The 21,941-nt window shown below is 40.3% G+C and overlaps 1 protein-coding gene across 1 annotated transcript; it reads left to right on the forward strand.

The window, feature by feature from the left end:
• Positions 1 to 8,718: 8,718 nt before the first annotated feature.
• LOC307184845 (cysteine protease ATG4C-like) lies at positions 8,719 to 10,469 on the forward strand (the record flags this gene model as incomplete). Its single annotated transcript, XM_079918620.1, is given in 4 exon segments — positions 8,719 to 8,814; positions 8,936 to 9,103; positions 9,187 to 9,419; positions 9,421 to 10,469. Coding segments are annotated over 4 exon segments (1,482 nt in total). The 3' UTR covers positions 10,406 to 10,469.
• Between the last annotated feature and the right edge of the window lie 11,472 nt (positions 10,470 to 21,941).

The raw sequence follows: 21,941 nt of genomic DNA on the forward strand, positions 1-21,941 counted from the left end.
TTTCCCTGGCCAGGAAGCTTAATGCCCAATTTAAATTTCAATCATATGTTAAAATGGCCACACTACCCAAAGCAACCTACAAATTTTTTTTTTGCGGTGCCACGTGGCTTATGGGATCTTAGTTCCCTGACCAGGGATTGAACCTGGGCCCACGGCAAAGAAAGCACAGAGTCCTAACCACTGGACTGCCAGGGAAGTCCCAATCTACAGATTTAATGTGATCCCTAACAAATTACCCATGACATTTTTCAAAGAACTGAACAAATAATCCTAAAATTTACATTGAACCATAAAAGACCTAGACCCACAATTGCCAAAGCAATCCTGAGGAAAAAGAACAAAGCTGGAGGCATAACCCTCCCAGACTTCAGACAATACTACAAAGCTACAGTAATCAAAACAGCATGGTATCGGCAAAAAACAGACAAATGGATCAATGGAACAGAATAGAGAGCCCAGAAATAAACGCATACACCTATGGTCAATTAATCTTCAACAAAGGAGGCGAGAATATACAATGTAGGAAAGACAATCTCTTCAGCAAGTGGTGTTGGGAAAACTGGATAGCCACATGTAAATCAGTGAAGTTAGAACACACCCTCACATCATACACAAAAATAAACCCAAAATGGCTTAAAGGTTTAAATATAAGACATGACACAAAACTCCTAGAAGAGAACATAGGCAAAACATTCTCTGACATAAACTGTAGCAGTGTTTTCTTAGGTCAGTCTCCCAAGGTAATAGAAATAAAAACAAAAATAAACAAATGAGACCTAATCAAACGTACAAGCTTTTGCACAGCAAAGGAAACCATTATCAAAATGAAAAGACAAACTGGGAGAAAATATTTACAAACAATGAGACCGACAAGGGCTTAATGTAGTGGAATAACTGAGGACATGAAAAGGAGACGTGACCCATGAGCCCCCCCCCCCAGCAAACTGGGGGCTGGCGAATAAGCCAGAACTGCAAGCAGTCCTGACTGCTTTGAGCACCCCCCACCCCAGCAAACCGGGGGCCTGCGAAGAAGCATTGAGTGCTTTGGGCACTTATCAGTGAGATGTCCTCAGTATAATCAGAATGGTGGGAACGCAAGGAAATGTCCTTGTGCTACTTCAGTATAATCAAAATAATGGTGGGAACTTTGTGCTGTTCTTGCGCTCAAGGACGAAGCATGGCATGTTTTCAAGAAAGCCAATTATTGCTTGTATAATTAACAAAAACATAGGTTGCTGCTTTGGCATTTCTGAAATGTTAAGAAAACAAGTCTTAAAATGTAAACGTAGATAATGCTTTAATAAAAGCTACCACAGCAGGACAGACAGCGCTGTTTTGCCTGAGCGAGCGGCAGCCCTCTACTGCTGTGCTTCGGCACAATTCATCTCGTGTGATGAGCTTACTTTCGACCCTGTCATAAGATAAACTACAACAGCTTAATTTCCAAAACATAAAATCAGCTCATATAACTCAATAACAACAACCTCCCCAACACAAAACCCAATCAAAAAATGGGCAGAAGATCTAAAGAGACACTTCTCCAAAGAAGACATACAGATGGTCAATAGGCACATGAAAATACACTCATCATCACTAATTATAAGAGAATTGCAAATCCAAACTACAATGAGGTACTACCTCACACTGATCAGAATGGCCATCAGTAAAAAGTCTACAAATAAATGCTGGAGAGGATGTGGAGAAAAGGGAGACTTCCTACACTGTTGGCGGGAATTAAATTGATGCAGGCACTATGGAAATCAGTATGGAGATTCCTTAAAAAGTTGCCATATGATCCAGCCATCCCACTCCTGGACACAAATCTGGACAAAACGATAATTTGAAAGGATACATGCAACCCAATGTTCACAGCATCACTATTTACAATAGCCAAGACATGGAACATGGAAACAAACTAAATGTCCATTGACAGATGAATGGATAAAGAATATGTCGTGTGTGTGTGTGTGTGTGTGCGTGTGTGTATATATATATATATATATATATATATATATATATATACACACACACACGCACACACACACACACACACAATGGAATATTATCCAGCCATAAAAAAGAATGAAATCTTGCCATCTGCAGCACACACACACACACACACAATGGAATATTATCCAGCCATAAGAAAGAATGAAATCTTGCCATTTGCAGCAACATGGATGGACTTAGTATTATACTAAGTGAATTAAGTCAGAAAGAGAAAGACAAACAGCATATATCACTTATATGTGGAGTCTAAAAAATGATACAAATGAAGTTATTTATGAAACAGAAACAGACTCACAGACATAGAAAATAAACTTATGGTTAGCAAAGGGGAAAGGGGTAAATTAGGAGTTTGTGATTAACAGATACAAATTACTATATATAAAATAGATAAACACAGAGGGCAGACAGCAGAAGAAAGAAGAACTACAATCCTGCATCCTGTGGAACAAAAAACACATTCACAGAAAGAGAGACAAGATGAAAAGGCAGAGGGCTATGTACCAGATGAAGGAACAATATAAAACCCCAGAAAAACAACTAAATGGAGATAGGCAACCTTCCAGAAAAAGAATTCAGAATAATGATAGGGAAGATGATCAAGGACCTCGGAAAAAGAATGGAGGCAAAGATTGAGAAGGTGCAAGAAATGTTTAACAAAGACATAGAATAATTAAAGAACAAACAAAGAGAGATGAACAATACAGTAACTGAAATGAAAACTATACTAGAAGGAATCAACAGCAGAATAACTGATGCAGAAGAACGGATAAGTGACCTGGAAGACAGAATGGTGGAATTCACTGCTGCAGAACAGAATAAAGAAAAAAGAATGAAAAGAAATGACGACAGCCTAAGAGACCTCTGGGACAACAGTAAACTCAACAACATTCTCATTATAGGGGTCTCAGAAGGAGAAGAGAGAGAGAAAGGACCTGACAAAATATTTGAAGAGATTATAATTGAAAATTTCCCTAACATGGGAAAGGAAATAGTCACCCAAGTCCAGGAAGCGCAGAGGTTCCCATACAGGATAAACCCAAGGAGAAACATGCCAAGACACATAGTAATCATATTGGTAAAAATTAAAGACAAAGCAAAATTATTAAAAGCAGCAAGGGAAAAATGACAAATAATATAAAAGGGAACTCCCATAAGGTTAACAGCTGATTTCTCAGCAGAAACTCTACAAGCCAGAAGGCAGTGGCATGATACACTTAAAGTGATGAAAAGGAAGAACCTACAACCAAGATTACTCCACTTGGAAAGGAGCTCATTCAGATTCGACGGAGAAATCAAAAGCTTTACAGACAAGCAAAAGCGAAGAGAATTCAGCACCACTAAACCAGCTCTACAACAAATGCTAAAGGAACTTCTCTAAGTGGGAAACACAAGAGAAGAAAAGGACCTACAAAAACAAACCCAAAACAATTAAGAAAATGGTCAGAGGAACATACATATTGATAATTACCTTAAGCGTGAATGGATTAAGTGCTCCAACCAAAAGACACAGGCTTGCTGAATGGATACAAAAACAAGACCCATTTATATGCTGTCTACAAAAGACCCACTTCAGACCTAGGGACACATACAGACTGAAAGTGAGGGGATGGAAAAAGGTATTCCATGCAAATGGAAATCAAAAGAAAGCTGGAGTAGCAATACTCATATCAGATAAAATAGACTTTAAAATAAAGAATGTTACAAGAGACAAGGAAGGACACTACATAATGATCAACGGATCAATCCAAGAAGAAGATATAACAATTATAAATACATATGCACCCAACATAGGGGCAACTCAATACATAAGGCAAATGCTAACAGCTATAAAAGAGGAAATCGACAGTAACACAATAATAGTGGGGGACTTTAACACCTCACTTACACCAATGGACAGATCATCCAAAATGAAAATAAATAAGGAAACAGAAGCTTAAAATGACACAATAGACCAGATAGATTTAATTGATATTTATAGGACATTCCATCCAAAAACAGCAGATTACACTTTCTTCTCAAGTGGGCATGGAACATTCTCCAGGATAGATCACATCGGGGTCACAAAGCAAGCCTCAGTAAATTTAAGAAAATTGAAATCATATCAAGCATCTTTTCTGACCACAACGCTATGAGATTAGAAATGAATTACAGGGAAAACAATGTAAAAAGCACAAACACATGGAGGCTAAACAATACATTACTAAATAACCAAGAGATCACTGAAAAAATCAAAGAGGAAATCAAAAAAAACCTAGAGACAAATGACAATGAAAACACGACGATCCAAAACCTATGGGATGCAGCAAAAGCAGTTCTAAGAGGGAAGTTTATAGCTATACAAGCCTACCTCAAGAAACAAGAAAAATCTCAAATAAACAATCTAACCTTACACCTAAAGGACCTAGAGAAAGAAGAGCAAACAAAACCCAAAGTTAGCAGAAGGAAAGAAATCATAAAGATCAGAGCAGAAATAAATGAAATAGAAACAAAGAAAACAATAGCAAAGATCAATAAAACTAAAAGTTGGTTCTTTGAAAAGATAAAAGAAAACAAAATTGATAAACCATTAGCCAGACTCATCAAGAAAAAAGGGAGAGGACTCAAATCAATAAAATTAGAAATGAAAAAGGAGAAGTTACAACAGACAGTGCAGAAATACAAGCATCCTAAGAGACTACTACAAGCAACTCTATGCCAATAAAATGGACAACCTGGAAGAAATGGACAAATTCTTAAAAAGGTATAACCTTCCAAGACTGAACCAGGAAGATATAGAAAATATGAACAGACCAATCACAAGTAATGAAATTGAAACTGTGATTAAAAATCTTCCAACAAACAAAAGTCCAGGACCAGATGGCTTCAAAGGTGAATTCTATCAAACATTTAGAGAAGAGCTAACATCCATCCTTCTCAAACTCTTCCAGAAAATTACAGAGGAAGGAACACTCCCAAACTCATTCTATGAGGCCACCATCACCCTGATACCAAAACCAGACAAAGATACTACAAGAAAAGAAAATTACAGACCAATATCACTGAATATAGATGCAAAAATCCTCAACAAAATACTAGCAAACAGAATCCAACAACACATTAAAAGGATCACACACCATGATCAAGTGGGATTTATCCCAGGATGCAAGGATTCTTCAATATACGCAAATCAATCAATGTGATACACCATATTAACAAATTGAAGAATAAAAACCATATGATCATCTCAATAGATGCAGAAAAAGCTTTTGACAAAATTCAGCACCCATTTATGATAAAAACTCTCCAGAAAGTGGGCATACAGGGAACCTACCTCAACATAATAAAAGCCATATATAACAAACCCACAGCAAACATCATTCTTAATGGTGAAAAACTGAAAGCATTTCCTCTAAGATCAGGAACAAGACAAGGATGTCCACTCACCACTGTTATTCAACATAGTTTTGGAAGTCCCAGCCACAGCAATCAGAGAAAAAAAAGAAATAAAAGGAATACAAATTGGAAAAGAAGAAGTTAAACTGTCACTGTTTGCTGATGACATGATACTATACATAGAGAATCCTATAGATGCCACCAGAAAACTACTAGAAGTAATCAGTGAATTTGGTAAAGTTGCAGGATACAAAATTAATGCACAGAAATCTCTTGCATTCCTATACACTAATGATCAAAAATCTGAAAGAGAAATTAAGGAAACACTCCCATTTACCACTGCAACAAAAAGAATAAAATACCTAGGAATAAACCTACCTAAGGAGACAAAAGACCTGTATGCAGAAAACTATAAGACACTGATGAAAGAAATTAAAGATGATACCAACAGATGGAGAGATATACCATGTTCTTGGACTGGAAGAATCAATATTGTGAAAATGACTATACTACCCAAAACAATCTACAGATTCAATGCAATCCCTATCAAATTACCAATGGCATTTTTTTTTTTTTTTTGCGGTACGCGGGCCTCTCACTGTTGTGGCCTCTCCCCTTGCAGAGCATAGGCTCCGGACGTGCAGGCTCAGCGGCCCTGGCTCACGGGTCCAGCCGCTCCGCGGCATGTGGGATCTTCCCGTACCGGGGCGTGAACCCGTGTCCCCTGTATCGGCAGGCGGACTCTCAACCACTGCGCCACCAGGGAAGCCCCACCAATGGCATTTGTTACCGAACTAGAACAAAAAGTCTTAAAATTTGTCTGGAGACACAAAAGACCCCAAATAGGCAGCGCAGTCTTGAGGGAAAAAAACGGAGCTGGAGGAATCAGATGCCCTGACTTCATACTATACTATAAAGCTACAGTAATCAAGACAATATGGTACAGGCACAAAAACCGAAACATAGATCAATGGAACAAGATAGAAAGCCCAGAGATAAACCCACGCACCTATGGTCAACTAATCTATGACAAAGGAGGCAAGGATATACAATGGAGAAAAGACAGTCTCTTCAATAAGTGGTGCTGGGAAAACTGGACAGCTACATGTTAAACAATGAAATTAGAACACTCGCTAACACCATACACAAAAATAAACTCAAAATGGATTAGAGACCTAAATGTAAGACCAGACACTATAAAACTCTTAGGAAGAACACTCTTTGACATAAATCACAGAAAGATCTTTTTTGATCCATCTCCTAGAGTAATGCAAATAAAAACAAAAATAAACAAATGGGACCTAAAGAAACTTCAAAGCTTTTGCACAGCAAAGGAAACCATAAACAAGACAAAAAGACAACCCTCAGCATGGTAGAAAATATTTGCAAACGAATCAACGGACAAAGGATTAATCTCCAAACTATATAAACAGCACATGCAGCTCAACATTAAAAAAACAAACAACCCAATCCAAAAATGGGCAGAAGATCTAAATAGACATTTCTCCAAAGAAGACATACAGATGGCCAAGAAGCACATGAAAAGCTGCTCAACATCACTAATTATTAGAGAAATGCAAATCAAAGCTACAATGAGGTATCACCTCACACCAGTTAGAATAGGTATCATCAGAAAATACAAACAACAAATGCTGGAGAGGGTGTGGAGAAAAGGGAACCCTCTTGCACTGTTGGTGGGAATGTAAATTGATACAGCCACTATGGAGAATAGTATGGAGGTTCCTTACAAAACTAAAAATAGAATTACCATATGATCTAGCAATCCCACTACTGGGCATATACCCAGAGAAAACCATAATTCAAAAAGACACATGCACCCCAATATTCATTGCAGCACTATTTACAATAGCCAGGTCATGGAAGCAAGCTAAATGCCCATCGACGGACGAATGGATAAAGAAGATGTGGTACATATATACAGTGGAATATTACTCAGCCATAAAAAGGAATGAAATTGGGTCATTTGTTTAGACGTGGATGGATCTAGAGACTGTCATATAGAGTGAAGTAAGTCAGAAAGAGAAAAACAAATCTCGTATATTAACGCATATATGTGGAACCTAGAGAAATGGTATAGATGAACCGGTTTGCAGGGCAGAAATTGAGATACAGATGTAGAGAACAAACGTATGGACACCAAGGGGGAAATCTGTGGGGCGGTGGTGCGGGGGGTGTGTGATGAATTGTGTGATTGGGATTGACATGTATACACTGACGTGTAAAATGGATGACAATTAAGAACCTGCTGTATAAAAAAATTAAATTAAATTAAAAAATTTAAAAAAAGATAAACAAGTTCCTACTAGATAGCATAGGGAATTATATTCAATATCCTATGATAAACCATAATGAAAAGGAATACATATATATTCTGAATCAGTTTACTGTATACCAGAAACTAACACAATATTGTAAATCAACTATACTTCAATTAAAAACAATTTTTAATGTCAATCATAGCATCTGTGTTAATGTTTATCATTAGCACCTACGCAATTCTATTTTTCCCTTGGTCCTGATTTTATATTTCTATTTTCCTAAATTATTACTTATGTCCCAAATATGTGTCTCCAGCTCAGATCACTTTCCAGAGATTCAGAACCAATCTTCTCAATATCTCAGTTAAATTGCCACAAGAATCTCAAACTCAAAAATGTCTAAAACTGCACTTAATTCCCCACCTAAAAAACCAAAACAAAATATCCAGCTCTTCCTCCTTGCTTTTCTCAGGCTCAAAGAATGTTAACCCCATCCATCTAATAGCCCGAGTCAGAAATCTTAGTCATCCTTGGTTCTTCTCTTTTTCTCACTCTCGATATATGTCAAGATGTGCTAGGTTGTATTGCTGTATAGCAAATAACCCCCAACTCTCAGTGGCTTAATACAATGCAAGTTTATTTCTCCCGCTGACTACTGAGTCGGAGCTGGGGCTCTGCTCCACTTTGTCACACTGCCTCTAGGTCCCAGGCTGAGAGATAAGCCACTATCTCGGCATTCTTGGTCACAACAATGAAGGGAAAAGAGCTCTGAAGAGTTTCATCTTGGCGATTTCATGCTCAGCCCAGAAGCAACACACATCACCTCTGCTAGAGCTGATAACTTGGCCCCAACACCCAACCACAGAAGGTCAGGAAGTACAGCCCTACCACATGCCCAGAGGCAGAAGGCAGAAAAATTAATAAGCAACATTAATGACTACCACACTGTCTTAGGATGGACTCCCCAGAAGCAGACTCTGAGATGAAGATTCATGTGAAAGCGACTAATTAGGAAGTGCCACTAGGAAGAAACAGTAAGGGAGTGAGGAAGAGAGACATGGAAGAGAAGGTAGTTAAGCAAGTGTTTGATATCAAACAAAGTCCCGACTATGGTGGCTGGGGAGCTCGAGGTGCCTGTAGCTGTGGTGCTGAGGTTGGAGCGTCTGCATGTGTGCTGGCTCCTTTTGTAGCAGCTGCTGCTGGAGCTGGAACATTTCCCGAACAAAAGACTAAACTTACAGAAGAATGCAATCAAGTGATGGCTTTTTCTTCAGAATCTGAATAGGGAGGCCACAGGAACAGACGAAGTTGACAAGCTAGAAACTAAATTTATATCTGCTTGGAACAACGTGAAATATAGTTGGGTGTTGAAAACAAAGACATATTTTAGTAGAAATTCCCCTGTTTTATTGCTTGGAAAGTGTTACCATTTTAAATATGAAGTTGTTTAGACTACAGGCATACCTCAGAGATATTGTGGGTTTGGTTCCAGACCACTGCAATAAAGCAAATATTTCAATAAAATGAAAATGAACTGTTACCTGCAAGATCAGGACGTACAATAGAAGATCATGGAATTGAGGGAAACGTAGAAGAATTTCGTAAAGGTTTCATTTCAAGAATATGGCTTGCCCACAAGGAAGAATTTCCTCAAATAGAAGGCTCAGCTTTGACAACAGACTGTGCTTGGAGCTGTACATTAAGAACTGGCCAGATGCTATTGGCTCAAGGACTCATTCTACACTTGCTTGGTAGAGCTTAGACCTGGCTGGCCTGATGCTTTGAACACTGAAAATTCAGACTCTGAATCATGGACTTCCAACACTGTAAAAAAATTTACTGCATCTTTCGAAGCATCGCTTTCAGGGGAAAGAGAACTCAAAACCCCAACAATTTCTCTGAAGGAGACAATCGGGAGATATTCTGATGATCATGAAACGCAAAATGAAATTTATCACAGGAAAATCATCCCTTGGTTTGGTGATTCCCCCTTGGCTCTCTTTGGTTTACACCAACTAATAGAATATGGAAAGAAGTCTGGGGAAAAAGCTGGAGATTGGTATGGACCAGCTGTGGTTGCTCACATTTTAAGAAAAGCAGTTGAAGAAGCAAGACACCCAGATTTACAAGGAATAACTATTTATGTTGTGCAACATTGTACAGTTTACAGTTCTGAGGTAACTGATAAACAGTGCGCTTCCATGGCCTCTGATAATACAGATGACAAAGCTGTTATTATTCTAGTTCCTGTTAGACTTGGTGGAGAAAGAAACAATGCCGACTATTTAGATTTTGTAAAGGGTATTTTAAGCCTTGAATACTGTGTGGGTATTATTGGTGGCAAACCTAAACAGTCATATTGCTTTGCTGGATTTCAAGATGACACTTTGATTTACATGAATCCTCATTACTGCCAATCTTTTGTAGATGTCAGCATAAAGGATTTCCCTCTTGAGACATTCCACTGCCCTTCTCCTAAAAAGATGTCATTTCGAAAAATGGATCTTAGCTGTACAATAGGATTTTGCCGTCAAAATGTTCAAGACTTCAAACGAGCTTCTGAAGAAATCACTAAGATGCTGAAAATTTCTTCTAAGGAGGAATATCCATTATTTAGTTTTGTAAATGGTCATTCCAGAGACCATGATTTTACATCTACTACAACCAACGAAGAAGACCTTTTCTCAGAGGATGAAAAGAAAAGATTAAAAAGATTTAGCACAGAAGAGTTTGTCTTGCTGTAAAGATTAGCATATTTGTGCTCGATGAGAAGAAATCCTTTGAAGGAGGAAAAAGGAAGAGAAACAAGTATACTTGAAACTGGTTTATTTTCACAAATATCTTAATTTTATGTTTTTTCTAAAAAAGAACATTTGAAAACGTACAAGTTTTAAAGCTATTTTTCTGGAAGAGAAATGATTTAGTAAATCTTGACTTCTAATAAATATCAAGTGATTCTGGCTGCATTCCTATTTCCCTAAGATCTGCTGGTGATAACTCTACCTTAACTGCAAGTCTTCCAGTCTTCAAATTCTTCCACCTGGGTCCACTATTCTCCTGAAGGTTTTGTGATATTGGGTCCCAAAATGGGATCACCAAATAGTTTCAAAAGCTTCAGTTTATGCTAATGACCAGAAGACCAGAGAATGAATGTTCAGTGCTGCCTAAGCCTCCTGATATTAATGCAACCAAAGGATGCTTTTGGAGGTATCTTGACATTTTAAATAGTAATTTTTAGCTGTGATATGATACAATTACATGAGCAGAATTTTGAGTTAAGGTAATACTTAGCAATCTGATTTTACAATGGCACCTAATTTTACTTGCTGTTGAGCCTTCTCTGGGGAGTGAAGGTAAAGTATTGGTTTTCCCCACAGATTTAAAGTTTATGTTATTAATAATAACTATATCCAATCTAACAGATAAAGGCAAAATTGTTTCCTATCTCAAAAATGAAATTTTATGGAAACTCTACATATTATGCAGTTTTAAAAGCTAAAGATAAGTACCAGGAAAGATATCAGTAGATGCTCTCCATGTGATTTTTGCTATTTGTATAAATCAGTGCAGTGGTGTTTAGGAGCTGAGGCCACGTATAAGGTAAATCTGCCTTAAGTGTATTATGTCTTATTTAAAGGCAAATTTGTGATGTAAAAGTATGAGTTATTATTGAGCCAGGTTTATAAAGTACTTTAATAAAGATATAAGAACATTAAAACAAACAAACAAAGGAAAAAACAACAAAGTCCCCAGGAGGGCAATTTAGGCTTAACTCCGCGGAAGAGCCTGGAGACAGTCGTACCTGAGAGCTGTCTGGACCAGGGGCAAGGAAGCTGGAGGAGGTATACTTCCATGCCAGGAGTCATTTGCTCCGGCTCTCCCCTGGGGGATGTAATCCCACAGAGTTCTGGCTCTCCTCGCAGGTGTTGGCTGCTTGAAGTGAAAGCACAGCATGAAGATGGTAGAGGGAGCCAAAAGCACACAGGTGGAGCACAGACATCATCTGCCACAATCCCGCCTCCCAAACCGGTAAATCACAACATCCTAACAGTTCTACCTCCCGAGTATTTCCTAAATTGTCCCATTTCTCTCTCCCCTTGGTTGCCCCCTCCGTCGAGTACACCTCGAGCCCGTTATCCTTGATCTTCTGCACTATTGCAATCAGAATATGACCTTCAGTCCTGACATCTCCAATCTAGATGTCACACTACAGTCAATAAGAATCAAGGTTTTTTTTGGCTGCGTTGGGTCTTTGTTGCTACGTTGTGGGCTTTCTCTAGCTGCGGCGAGTTGGGGCTACTTTTCGTTGCAGTGCGCAGGCTTCTCATTGCGGTGGCTTCTCTTGTTGCAGAGCACAGGCTCTAGGTGCGCGGGCTTCAGGAGTGTGGCTCGCGGGCTCCGTAGTTGTGGCTCGTGGGCTCTAGAGCACAGGCTCAGTAGTTGTGGCACATGGGCTTAGTTGCTCCGCGGCATGTGGGATCTTCTCAGACTAGGGATCGAACCCGTGTGCCCTGCATTGGCAAACGGAAAGAATCACGTTCTGATTGCCTGGTGACATCTCAAATTTGTCATGCCTGCTTTCTAATCAAGATACAATCCCTATTTTGCAGATGAGAACGTTGAGCCTCAGAGCAGTGACTTGCCAATTCAGTTAGTAACTGGCAGAGCCAGAATAAGAATCCAGTATATATTAACTCTAAGACCTTTCCCATTATATTTCACTGTTTCAGGATCATGATTAACTGTCCACCTTACCCTGATTAATACCCAATTCTATAAGCTTCAAACTCAATGTTTTAAACCAAATTTATCATATTCCTTACCTCTCTCACCAATGTCCTGCTCTTGAGTTCCCAGTGTCGATAATGACCCCGCCATCTTTTGGTGTCATCCTTTACTCTTCTCTTTCCTCTTTGTTTTTCCACAGTTACTGTACTTCTGACTTCTCAGTGCCCATCGCTACAGGTAGGACTGGCATTATGTGCCTGGCAAGTACCCACTATGTGGGAGGTCCTGGAGCTGGGCCCAACGAGGGCTCATTAGTAGTGGATATCATTCCAATGATATTCTGTGCCAAGAAATGAGATCAGAATCCAGGGAATGAAGCCAAAGTTGGCCAGTCAGTTTGCCAAGCTGGAAGTTCTTGGGCAGAGTTATAAGCAGAGGGAAAGACACCAGTGGACAGGGAGAGACTGACTGATGATGGAAATGAAAAAAACAGTGATGCATGGAGCAGGGTCCTGGGGGAGGCAATGAAAGGGGTCACCATATGGCTCTTTGGTAGTGGACTGACTTTGAAGATTGGGATCCTGAGGAGAAGGAGGTATACACATGCCTTGTCTATACTAGGTGCTCAAAATGATATTGAAAGGTCTTAATGAAAATATCTGTTCCCTATTCCCCAGAGGCACATATTTTGAACTAATTTAGCTTTTTTTCTAAACCTGGCATTTATCTTCATATTTCTAAGTAATATATTTATACTGCGATTTCTTGATTTATCAGTTTGAAGCTATTAACTTCCTATTAAGTAGATGATAATATAGTCTGTTGTATTACCACCTCCTACTTCCTCTCTCCTTCTCCAGGATAAAAAATTCTAGCTAAATCAGTAGTCAATATATTATTTTGGCTACGCAAATATAGTTTAGTGATGACCCAGTTAGTTTTATATTGTATCTCATACAAATTTTTATCTTTCCTGGAATTAATAATTTTTAAAATTCTGTTTGCTCTGTACTGATCTTTAATATTTTCCCAAGTGGTCCATCTGTTCTGTCAAATACTCTCAGCAGGTTTTTTCTTTCCCCACAATGCTCGAGCATCTTTCTCGATAATCTATTTCCATTTTTTTTCTCTGAGGCCTCCCTCCCATAGCACTCTACCTTCCTACCGCAGCCTGGATGGGTTGCTCTTAAGCCCTTCTACACAGCTGTAATCCTGAGAATTCCCTTCTCCATCAAACTCTTTCTCTTGTGTTGGGCTTCCTTTTCCTGGGTCCAACGATATTCTTTCCCTTGGTTTGTTTGCTCTCCGCATTTGCTGAAGCACAGCTTTCAGCAGGCTCTAAGGAAGGAGAGTGTCTGAATCAACCCCTACACTTGATTCATGGTTTGGCTGGGTAATTTTTTTTTTTTTTTTTTTTTTGCGGTACGCGGGCCTCTCACTGTTGTGGCCTCTCCCGTTGCGGAGCACAGGCTCCGGACGCGCAGGCTCAGCGGCCATGGCTCACGGGCCCAGCTGCTCCGCGGCATGTGGGATCTTCCCGGACCGGGGCACGAACCTGTGTCCCCTGCATCGGCAGGCGGACTCTTAACCACTGCGCCACCAGGGAAGCCCTGGCTGGGTAATTTTAAAGGCATAACTACCTTATCATCTACTATCCAGTGGTGTTGAGAAGTCTTATGGCACTCTGATTGTCATTATTTTATATGTAACCTGTTTTGTCTCTCTGAAACTTTTCATGTTGCCTCTTTAAGTCAGATGTTCTGAAATGTCAGGGATGTGCCTCCTCGTGGACGTTTTGCTATTCAGGTTGCTAGCACTTAGAGGGCCCTTTCAGTTTGGAGGCTCTGTGTTCTTCATGTGTGGGAAATTTTCTTGTACTTTTCCTTGGGAAAATTTCTGTCTTCCATTTTTTTTTCTTTCTATGATTTCTGATCTCTCTGATTGATGCTTTATGTCCATGTCACCAGCCCCTTTCTGTTCTATTTTCCTTTTCTCTTTTTGTTCCTCTTGCTGGACAATAACCTTGACTTGACTTTCCAACTCTTCCATCACAATGTTTTATTTCAGCTTTCATATTTTTCAAGTTTCCAAATGTTCATTGTTAGTTTTTCATAGTACCCCATCCTTATCTGATGGATGCAAAATCTTCTATTATTTTCCCAAGGATATTATTTATTGGTTGGTTTTCTTTTCTTCTGTTCCGGTTTGCTTCCATCAGGTTCCTTTTTTTTCTGTTTGTTTTTCCGCATCTTTTCATGTTGGAGTTTTTATCAAATGGTTATTGTTTCTGGTATGCAATATGCAGAATCTAAATATCTACATGAATTGTGACCCGAAAAACAGGAAAAAAATGCAATGATCACGTTCAAAGAGGACTAATAAGAATAAGATATATGTAGAAAGAATCATATGCAGTGTCATTAAAACAACCTTTAAGTCACGCAGAAAGACATTATAATAGCTTTTAAAAGCCAAATAAACACACATCTAAACAAGGAACAAATAATGGACTATAATTTATGGAGAGGGCAGGGTAGGGTAGAAGATTCAAATCAGACAGAAAAATAGGTAATGTGTGATTTGAATCTAGGAGATGTGTTAGCCCAAGACCATCCCTTTTAAGGTATAGAACTGTATTAAATGGCTCATAATGTCCCATTAGCAAAGTATAAAAAATCAAATCCCAAGTCTCACTTAAAGAAAAATCCCTCTGGCTGATATACAACCACAATTGGCTGAATTAAAATAAGAATCCCAATTTGCATAGATGATATAATTGTTTTATAGATATCTTTTGACTAAAGGAAGATTAGAATTAGTAGAAAAAAAGAAAGTAAATCACATCCATAACATTAGTACTTCTGTGTTAAGATTAATAATATATTAGTTTTCTATTGTTGTGTAAGAAATTACTACAAATATAGTGGCTTAAATCAACACACTTTTTTTTTGTTTTGTTTTTTTGCAATACACGGGCCTTTCGCTGCTGTGGCCTCTCCCGTTGCGGAGCACGGGCTCCGGACGCGCAGGCTCAGCGGCCATGGCTCACGGGCCCAGCCGCACCGCGGCATGCGGGATCTTCCCGGACTGGGGCACAAACCCGTATCCCCTGCATCGGCAGGCGGACTCTCAACCACTGCGCCACCAGGGAAGCCCAACACACGTTTATTATCTCACAGTTTCTGAGGATCAGGAGTCCTGGCTGGTCTTCAGCTCAGGCTCTCACCAGGCTTCCATCAAGGCGCCAGCTGACTGCATTTTCATCTGGAGGCTTGTCTGAGGAAAAAAATCCACTTCCAAGTGCATTCAGGCTGTTGGCAGAAGGTATTTCCTTTCTGCTATGTGACTGAGGACCCTGACTTTTTGCTGGCTGTTGGCTGGAGGGCTCCCTCAGATTCTAGAGGTGTCCACGTTCCTAAATGCGTCCACAGTGCTACGTGGGCTTTTTCTTAGTCCATTTGGGCTGCTATAACAAGGTATTATAGACTGAGTGGCTTATAAACAACGGCAATTTATTTCTCCCAGTTCTGGAGACTGGATGTCAGATAGCAGCATAGCCAAGTTCCAGTGAGAGCCCCCTTCTGGGTTGCAGACTGTCAGCGTGTAGTTGTGTTCTCAGGTAGCAGAAAAAGGGCACCAGTGCTCGCTGGGGCCTCCTCTATAAGGATATTAATTCCATTCATGAAGTTAATGAGGTCATTCTCATGACCTAATTACTTCCAAAGACCCCACCTCCTAATTCCATCACTTTGGGGGTTAGGATTTCCACATATGAATTTTGGAGGAATACAAACATTCAGCCCACAGCAGGCTTTCCCAACATGGCTGCTTACTTCAGCAAGTAAGATGAAGTAAGAGATGCTTACATCTCCCACAAGGAGAATCACTCCAGTCTGCTAAAACAGAGTCTTTTACGACATAACATAATCATAGGCGTAATGTCTGGTCATCTTTTCCATATAACACAATCTAACCAAGGAATGGATTTCACATCACCTTTGCCATATTCTATTGGCTAGAAGCAAGTCACAGGTCCTGCCTGCACTCAAGGGGAGGGAATTACACAAAAGTATGGACACCGGGACAAGGGAAACCATTGGGGATCACCTTAGGGTCTGTCTGCCACGAGGAACAATCTTTATTTGCTTGGTATTTAAAGTATTTGTATTGTTAAGAAAATTTGGCAAATTATAGCATCTAATAGGTTAGCTTTGTGATTCCAATTTAAAATGAGTAAATAAATGATTTAGATTTGGAATTTGAGCTAAGAGGTAAAAGAGAATTTTTAATGTTTGAAAATTATATTGAACCATTTAAAATATCTTAACATCCACCATACTTATTTAATATGTTATAGATATTAGAATTATTAAAGTACTTGAAAGGGTGACAGCCCATCTCTAAAGATAGCCAAATCCAATTCATGCCCTCCCTGTATGTGCATTTTGCTCTTCATAACAAGAAGAGGAGCTCATTTACCCTCCCCTTCAATCTGGGCTGGCCATGTCACTAACTCTAATCAAGAGAATGTGGCAGGGCTTCCCTGGTGGCACAGTGGTTGGGAGTCCGCCTGCCGATGCAGGGGACGCGGGTTCGTGCCGCGGTCTGGGAGGATCCCGTGTGCCGCGTAGCGGCTGGGCCCGTGGGCCGTGGCCGCTGGGCCTGCACGTCCAGAGCCTGTGCTCCGCAACGGGAGAGGCTGCAGCAGTGAGAGGCCTGCGTACCGCAAAAAGAGAATGTGGCAGAAGTGACATTCTGGACTTAAGCCCAGGCTGTACAAGGACTGACAGCTTCTACTTTTTGCCTCTTAAAAGGCTCTTTCTTAGAACCCAGCTGCTATGCTGTGAGGAAGCAAATCATATGTCCGATTGCAGAATATATAAAGAACTCTTAAAACTCAATAATAAGATGACAAAATCCAATTTAAAAATGGGCAAGTTTTTGAACAGATATGTCACCAAAGAAGATACAGGAAAAGCCAATAAGCACATGAAAATAGTCTCAACATCATCAGTTATTAGAGAAATGCAAATTAAACTCCAAGATAACACGTCACACCTGCTAAAATGTAAAATGGCTATAATAAAAAAGACAGGTCATCCCTAGTGCTGGTGAAATTACAGAGAAAGTGGAACCTTCGTACATTGCTGAGATGAATGTAAAATGGCATAGACACTTTGGAAAACAGTCTGGCAGTTTCTCAGAAAGTGAAACATATGTGTATTAAGCATGTCTTTTCATTCTAATGTTTGACATCTGGAGCCTTACAAATACTAGGTGGGGAGTCTGTCCTCCCAGGTCCAGCTAGAGAGTAAGCAACTCTCCAGGAGGGCGCCTTTCATATGCAAACCAACCAATCCAAAACCCAACCCCACTCCCTTCTTTATGGAGCTGTGCACACAGAGCCACTATCCTCCTGCTGGAATCACCTAAGGGCCCGGTACCAGACAACTAGGGGAACGCTCTAGGCACCATAACTTACTGAAATTATTTAAACCAGCCAATCGTAAATCCACTTACCCTGCCTTGCCGGTACCTTTCTGCAGAAACCAAGATAAAGTCCTTTGCTCAGATTTTCCCTTTCTGTCTCCTGACCAACCCAGTGCTTCCCGATACAGCCTTGCCTGCCTGGCATGCCCCCTCCTCCCGGGAACTGTGAGTAACAGACTATCTTTTCAAAGAACATCATCTCTTGATCTGTTGGCCTCACTATACATGAATAAAAATAAGACCAACATTTTAGAACAATATGTTTGCCATATGATCCAGCAATTCCATTCCTAGGTATTTACTCAAGTGAAATGAAACTATTTTCGCACAAAGATTTGTACATGAATGTTCATAGCAGCATTATTCATGATAGTCAAAAAGTGGAAACAACCCAAATGTCCATCAGCTGATGAATGGATAAACAAAAGGTGTTATATCCATACAATGGAATACTCATTCAGAGATAAAAATGTTTGAACTACTGATAGATGCTAAAATATGGACAAACTTAAAAATATTTATCTAAGTGAAAGAAGCCAGGCATGAAAGACCACATACTATATGATTCCCTTTATAGAAATGTTCAGAGGTTTTCCCTGGTTGCCTAGTGGTTAGGATTCTGGGCTTCACTGCCAAGGCCCAGGTTCAATCCCTGGTCGGGGGACCAAGATCCCATAAGAGGGATGGTGCAGCCAAAAAAAAAAATTCAGAAAAGACAAATTTATAGAGAAAAAAAGTAAGTTTGTGACAGTCCAGGACTGGGATGGGAACAGGGATTGACTTCAAATGGGCATGAAGATTCTCTTTGGGTTGATGATAATATTCTAAAACTGTAATGATTGAAGGTGGTAGATACAGAGCTCTGTAAATTTACTAACCATCACTGCTTCTGTTCTTAAGTAAATTTTATGATTGATAAATTATTCCTTAATAAAGTTGTTTAAAAAAAATAAGAAAGTCTGAATAAGGAAGTCAATGCCTTGCTTCTACCCAGGGGATGAATATAATGTTTCAGAAGAAATGTCAGGGTGTGGTTCAATCTTCTGACAGCTACCAGATCATGTGAGGTGGAAGTTCTGTGGTTCACCCTAGAAGCAATCCTCACCGGACTGAACAAAGTCTGTGCAGACACAGTGGATCCTCAGCACGGAGCCATAAGTCTTAATGGTTTATTGTATGCATGTGTAGGGAAAATGTGCGCTTCAAAGGCAAACGACAGCACACCCTTCCACAGTCCAGATGCTAATTCTATGGGAACTAGTTTACAGCTCTGTACCCCATAGATAACAAAAATGCAAATTGATCTTTCTAGGCCTGCAAATGTCTACAGACACGCAAATTCTATTCTGTCCAACAGATGTTCAGTTGACTTCCCTCCCCCACTGAGGAAGAAGTTCATTTGCCTCCATTGGCACATTCATCACTATATTCCCACTATATGAATGTGTCTGTTCTTTGACTTTTCCTTTGAACCGGTTTTAACATCTGCCTGATTCCCTAATTCTGAGTAAAACGTAATCTTCAACATGCTCATTTTGCTTCTGAATGAGAATCATGATTTTTGGGTAAGTTATCTTTAACATATTGTTTTTAATAGACTTTGTTCTTGAGAGCAGTTTTAGGTTCACAGTAATATTGAGCAGAAGGTAGAGAAAGTCCCCATACACCCACCCTGGTCTCCCGCCACTGCAGCCTCCTCCACTATTGACATCAAGCTCAGGGTGATACATTTTTACAATCAATAATTTTTTTAAAATTGGGATATAGTTGCTTTACAACGTTATGTTAGTTTCTGCTGTACAACCAAGTGAATCAGCTCTATGTATACATATATCCCCTCCCTCTTGGACCTCCCTCCCACCCCACTCCCCATCCCATTCATCTAGGTCACCACAGAGCTCCAAGGTGAGCTCCCTGTGCTATACAGCAGGTTCCCACTAGCTATCTGTTTTACACATGGCAATGCACATATGTCAATCCCAATCTCCCAATTCATTCCCCCCTCCCCCCTGTGTCCACACATCCATTATCTCTGTCTGTGTCTCTATTCCTGTCCTGCAAAAAGGTTCATCTGTACCATTTTTCTAGATTCCACATATATGTGTTAATATACAATACTGGTTTTTCTCTTTCTGACTTACTTCACTCTGTATGACAGACTCTAGGTCCATCCACGTCTCTGCAAATGACCCAATTCCATTCCTTATTATGGCTGAGTAATATTCCATTGTATATATGTACACATCTTCTTTATCCAATCCTCTGTTGATGGACATTTAGGTTGCTTCCATGTCCTGGCTATTGTAAATAGTGTTGCAGTGAGCAGTGGGGTACATGTGTCTTTTTGAATTATGGTTTTCTCAGGGTATATGCCCAGTAGTGGGATTGCTGGGTCATATAGTAGTTCTATTTTTAGTTTTCTGAGGAACCTCCATACTGTTCTCCATAGTGGCTGTACCAACTTACATTCCCACCAACAGTGTAGGAGGGTTCCCTTTTCTCCTCCCCCTCTCCAGCATTTATTGTTTGTAGATTTTTTGATGATGGCCATTCTGACCACTGTGAGGTGATATCTCCTTGTAGTTTTGATTTGCATTTCTCTGATAATTAGTGGTATTGAACCCACACTGAAACATCATTGTCTTCCAAAGTCCATATAACACATGCTTTGTAATTATCAATATGTTTTTTAATTAATTAATTTATTTTATTTATTTTTGGCTGCATTGGGTCTTCATTGCTGCACGTGGGCTTTTCTGTAGTTGCAGCGAGCGGGGGCTACTCTTTGTTATGGTACGCGGGCTTATTGCTGTGGCTTCTCTTGTTGCGGAGCATGGGCTCTAGGCGCGCAGACTTCAGTAGTTGTGGCTCACGGGCTCTAGAGCGCAGGCTCGGCAGTTGTGGTGCACGGGCTTAGTTCCTCCGTGGTATGTGGGATCTTCCTGGGCCAGGGCTCGAACCGGTGTCCCCTGCATAGGCAGGTGGATTCTTAACCACTGTGCCACCAGGGAAGCCCCTATCAATTTTTTTGTCATTCTCATGAAATCTCAAGATGACCTTTCGAGGAATCAGCCTAGATAGATCCTCTGAAGGAGCAAAGTCAGCCTGCCCTTTCAGAATTCTGCCTTAACGCTGTTCGTCTCCTCTTTGGTATGCTACGTGTTGTAATAAGATGGTGTTGACTGAAAAAAATGCACAACCTAAAAGTTGAGAGTTATGTTTTACTTGGCAGACAAAACTGAGGATTTTAGCCCGGGACACAGCATCTCAGATCACTCTGAGAAACCGCTCCGAAGATGCAAGGGGGGAGCCAGGATACACAGGAGTTTTTGCAACAAAGACCAGGTAGTCGGAACATCAAAAGATTACTGTTAATGAAAGAAAACCAGCCATCTCAAGTTAGGGAATGTAGCACTTTTCTGTGTATGGGAAGATGCAAGAGTCTGGGCTCCCTGAAATCATTCCTTTGATATGCACATCAGCTCTCTGGGGCCAGTATCCTGTGATTTGTCACCTTGAGTCTCCTCAGGGTGCACTGTCCGGGGGTGGCTACAATGTCTGATGATTTGATGGCAGGCATCCTGCCTCCATCCTGAGTTCCCTCAGGGCTCACTCTTGGGGCGGCTGTACTGTGGTGGCTTAATTGCTGCAACATCCTTTGTTTACTGACACGACAGGCAATATTTTTCATTCACAATGGCAAATTCCATCCACAGAGAAGCCTGCGAGACTCCTCAGAGAGGCAGAGGAGAATGTACCTCTTCCAGCTCTCTTTATCATAAATGCACATCTTTGTGCTTTATTTCATGAAAGAATTAAATGGAATTGAGCTGAGTTGAATTTCACAATCCACCTAGTTGCTTTTGCCAGAAGCCTGATATTCATTCTAGAGTCCCTCTTTCTTCCTTTATGTTTTTGTATTCAACAAATGGCCATCAAACACCCACTCTGGGGCTTCCCTGGTGGCGCAGTGGTTGAGAGTCCGCCTGCTGTTGCAGGGGACACGGGTTCGTGCCCCGGTCTGGGAAGATCCCACATGCCTCGGAGCGGCTGGGCCCATGA

The sequence above is a fragment of the Stenella coeruleoalba genome (genome assembly GCF_951394435.1).
Source record: "Stenella coeruleoalba genome assembly, chromosome: 3".
NCBI classification, from domain to species: Eukaryota; Metazoa; Chordata; class Mammalia; order Artiodactyla; family Delphinidae; genus Stenella; species Stenella coeruleoalba.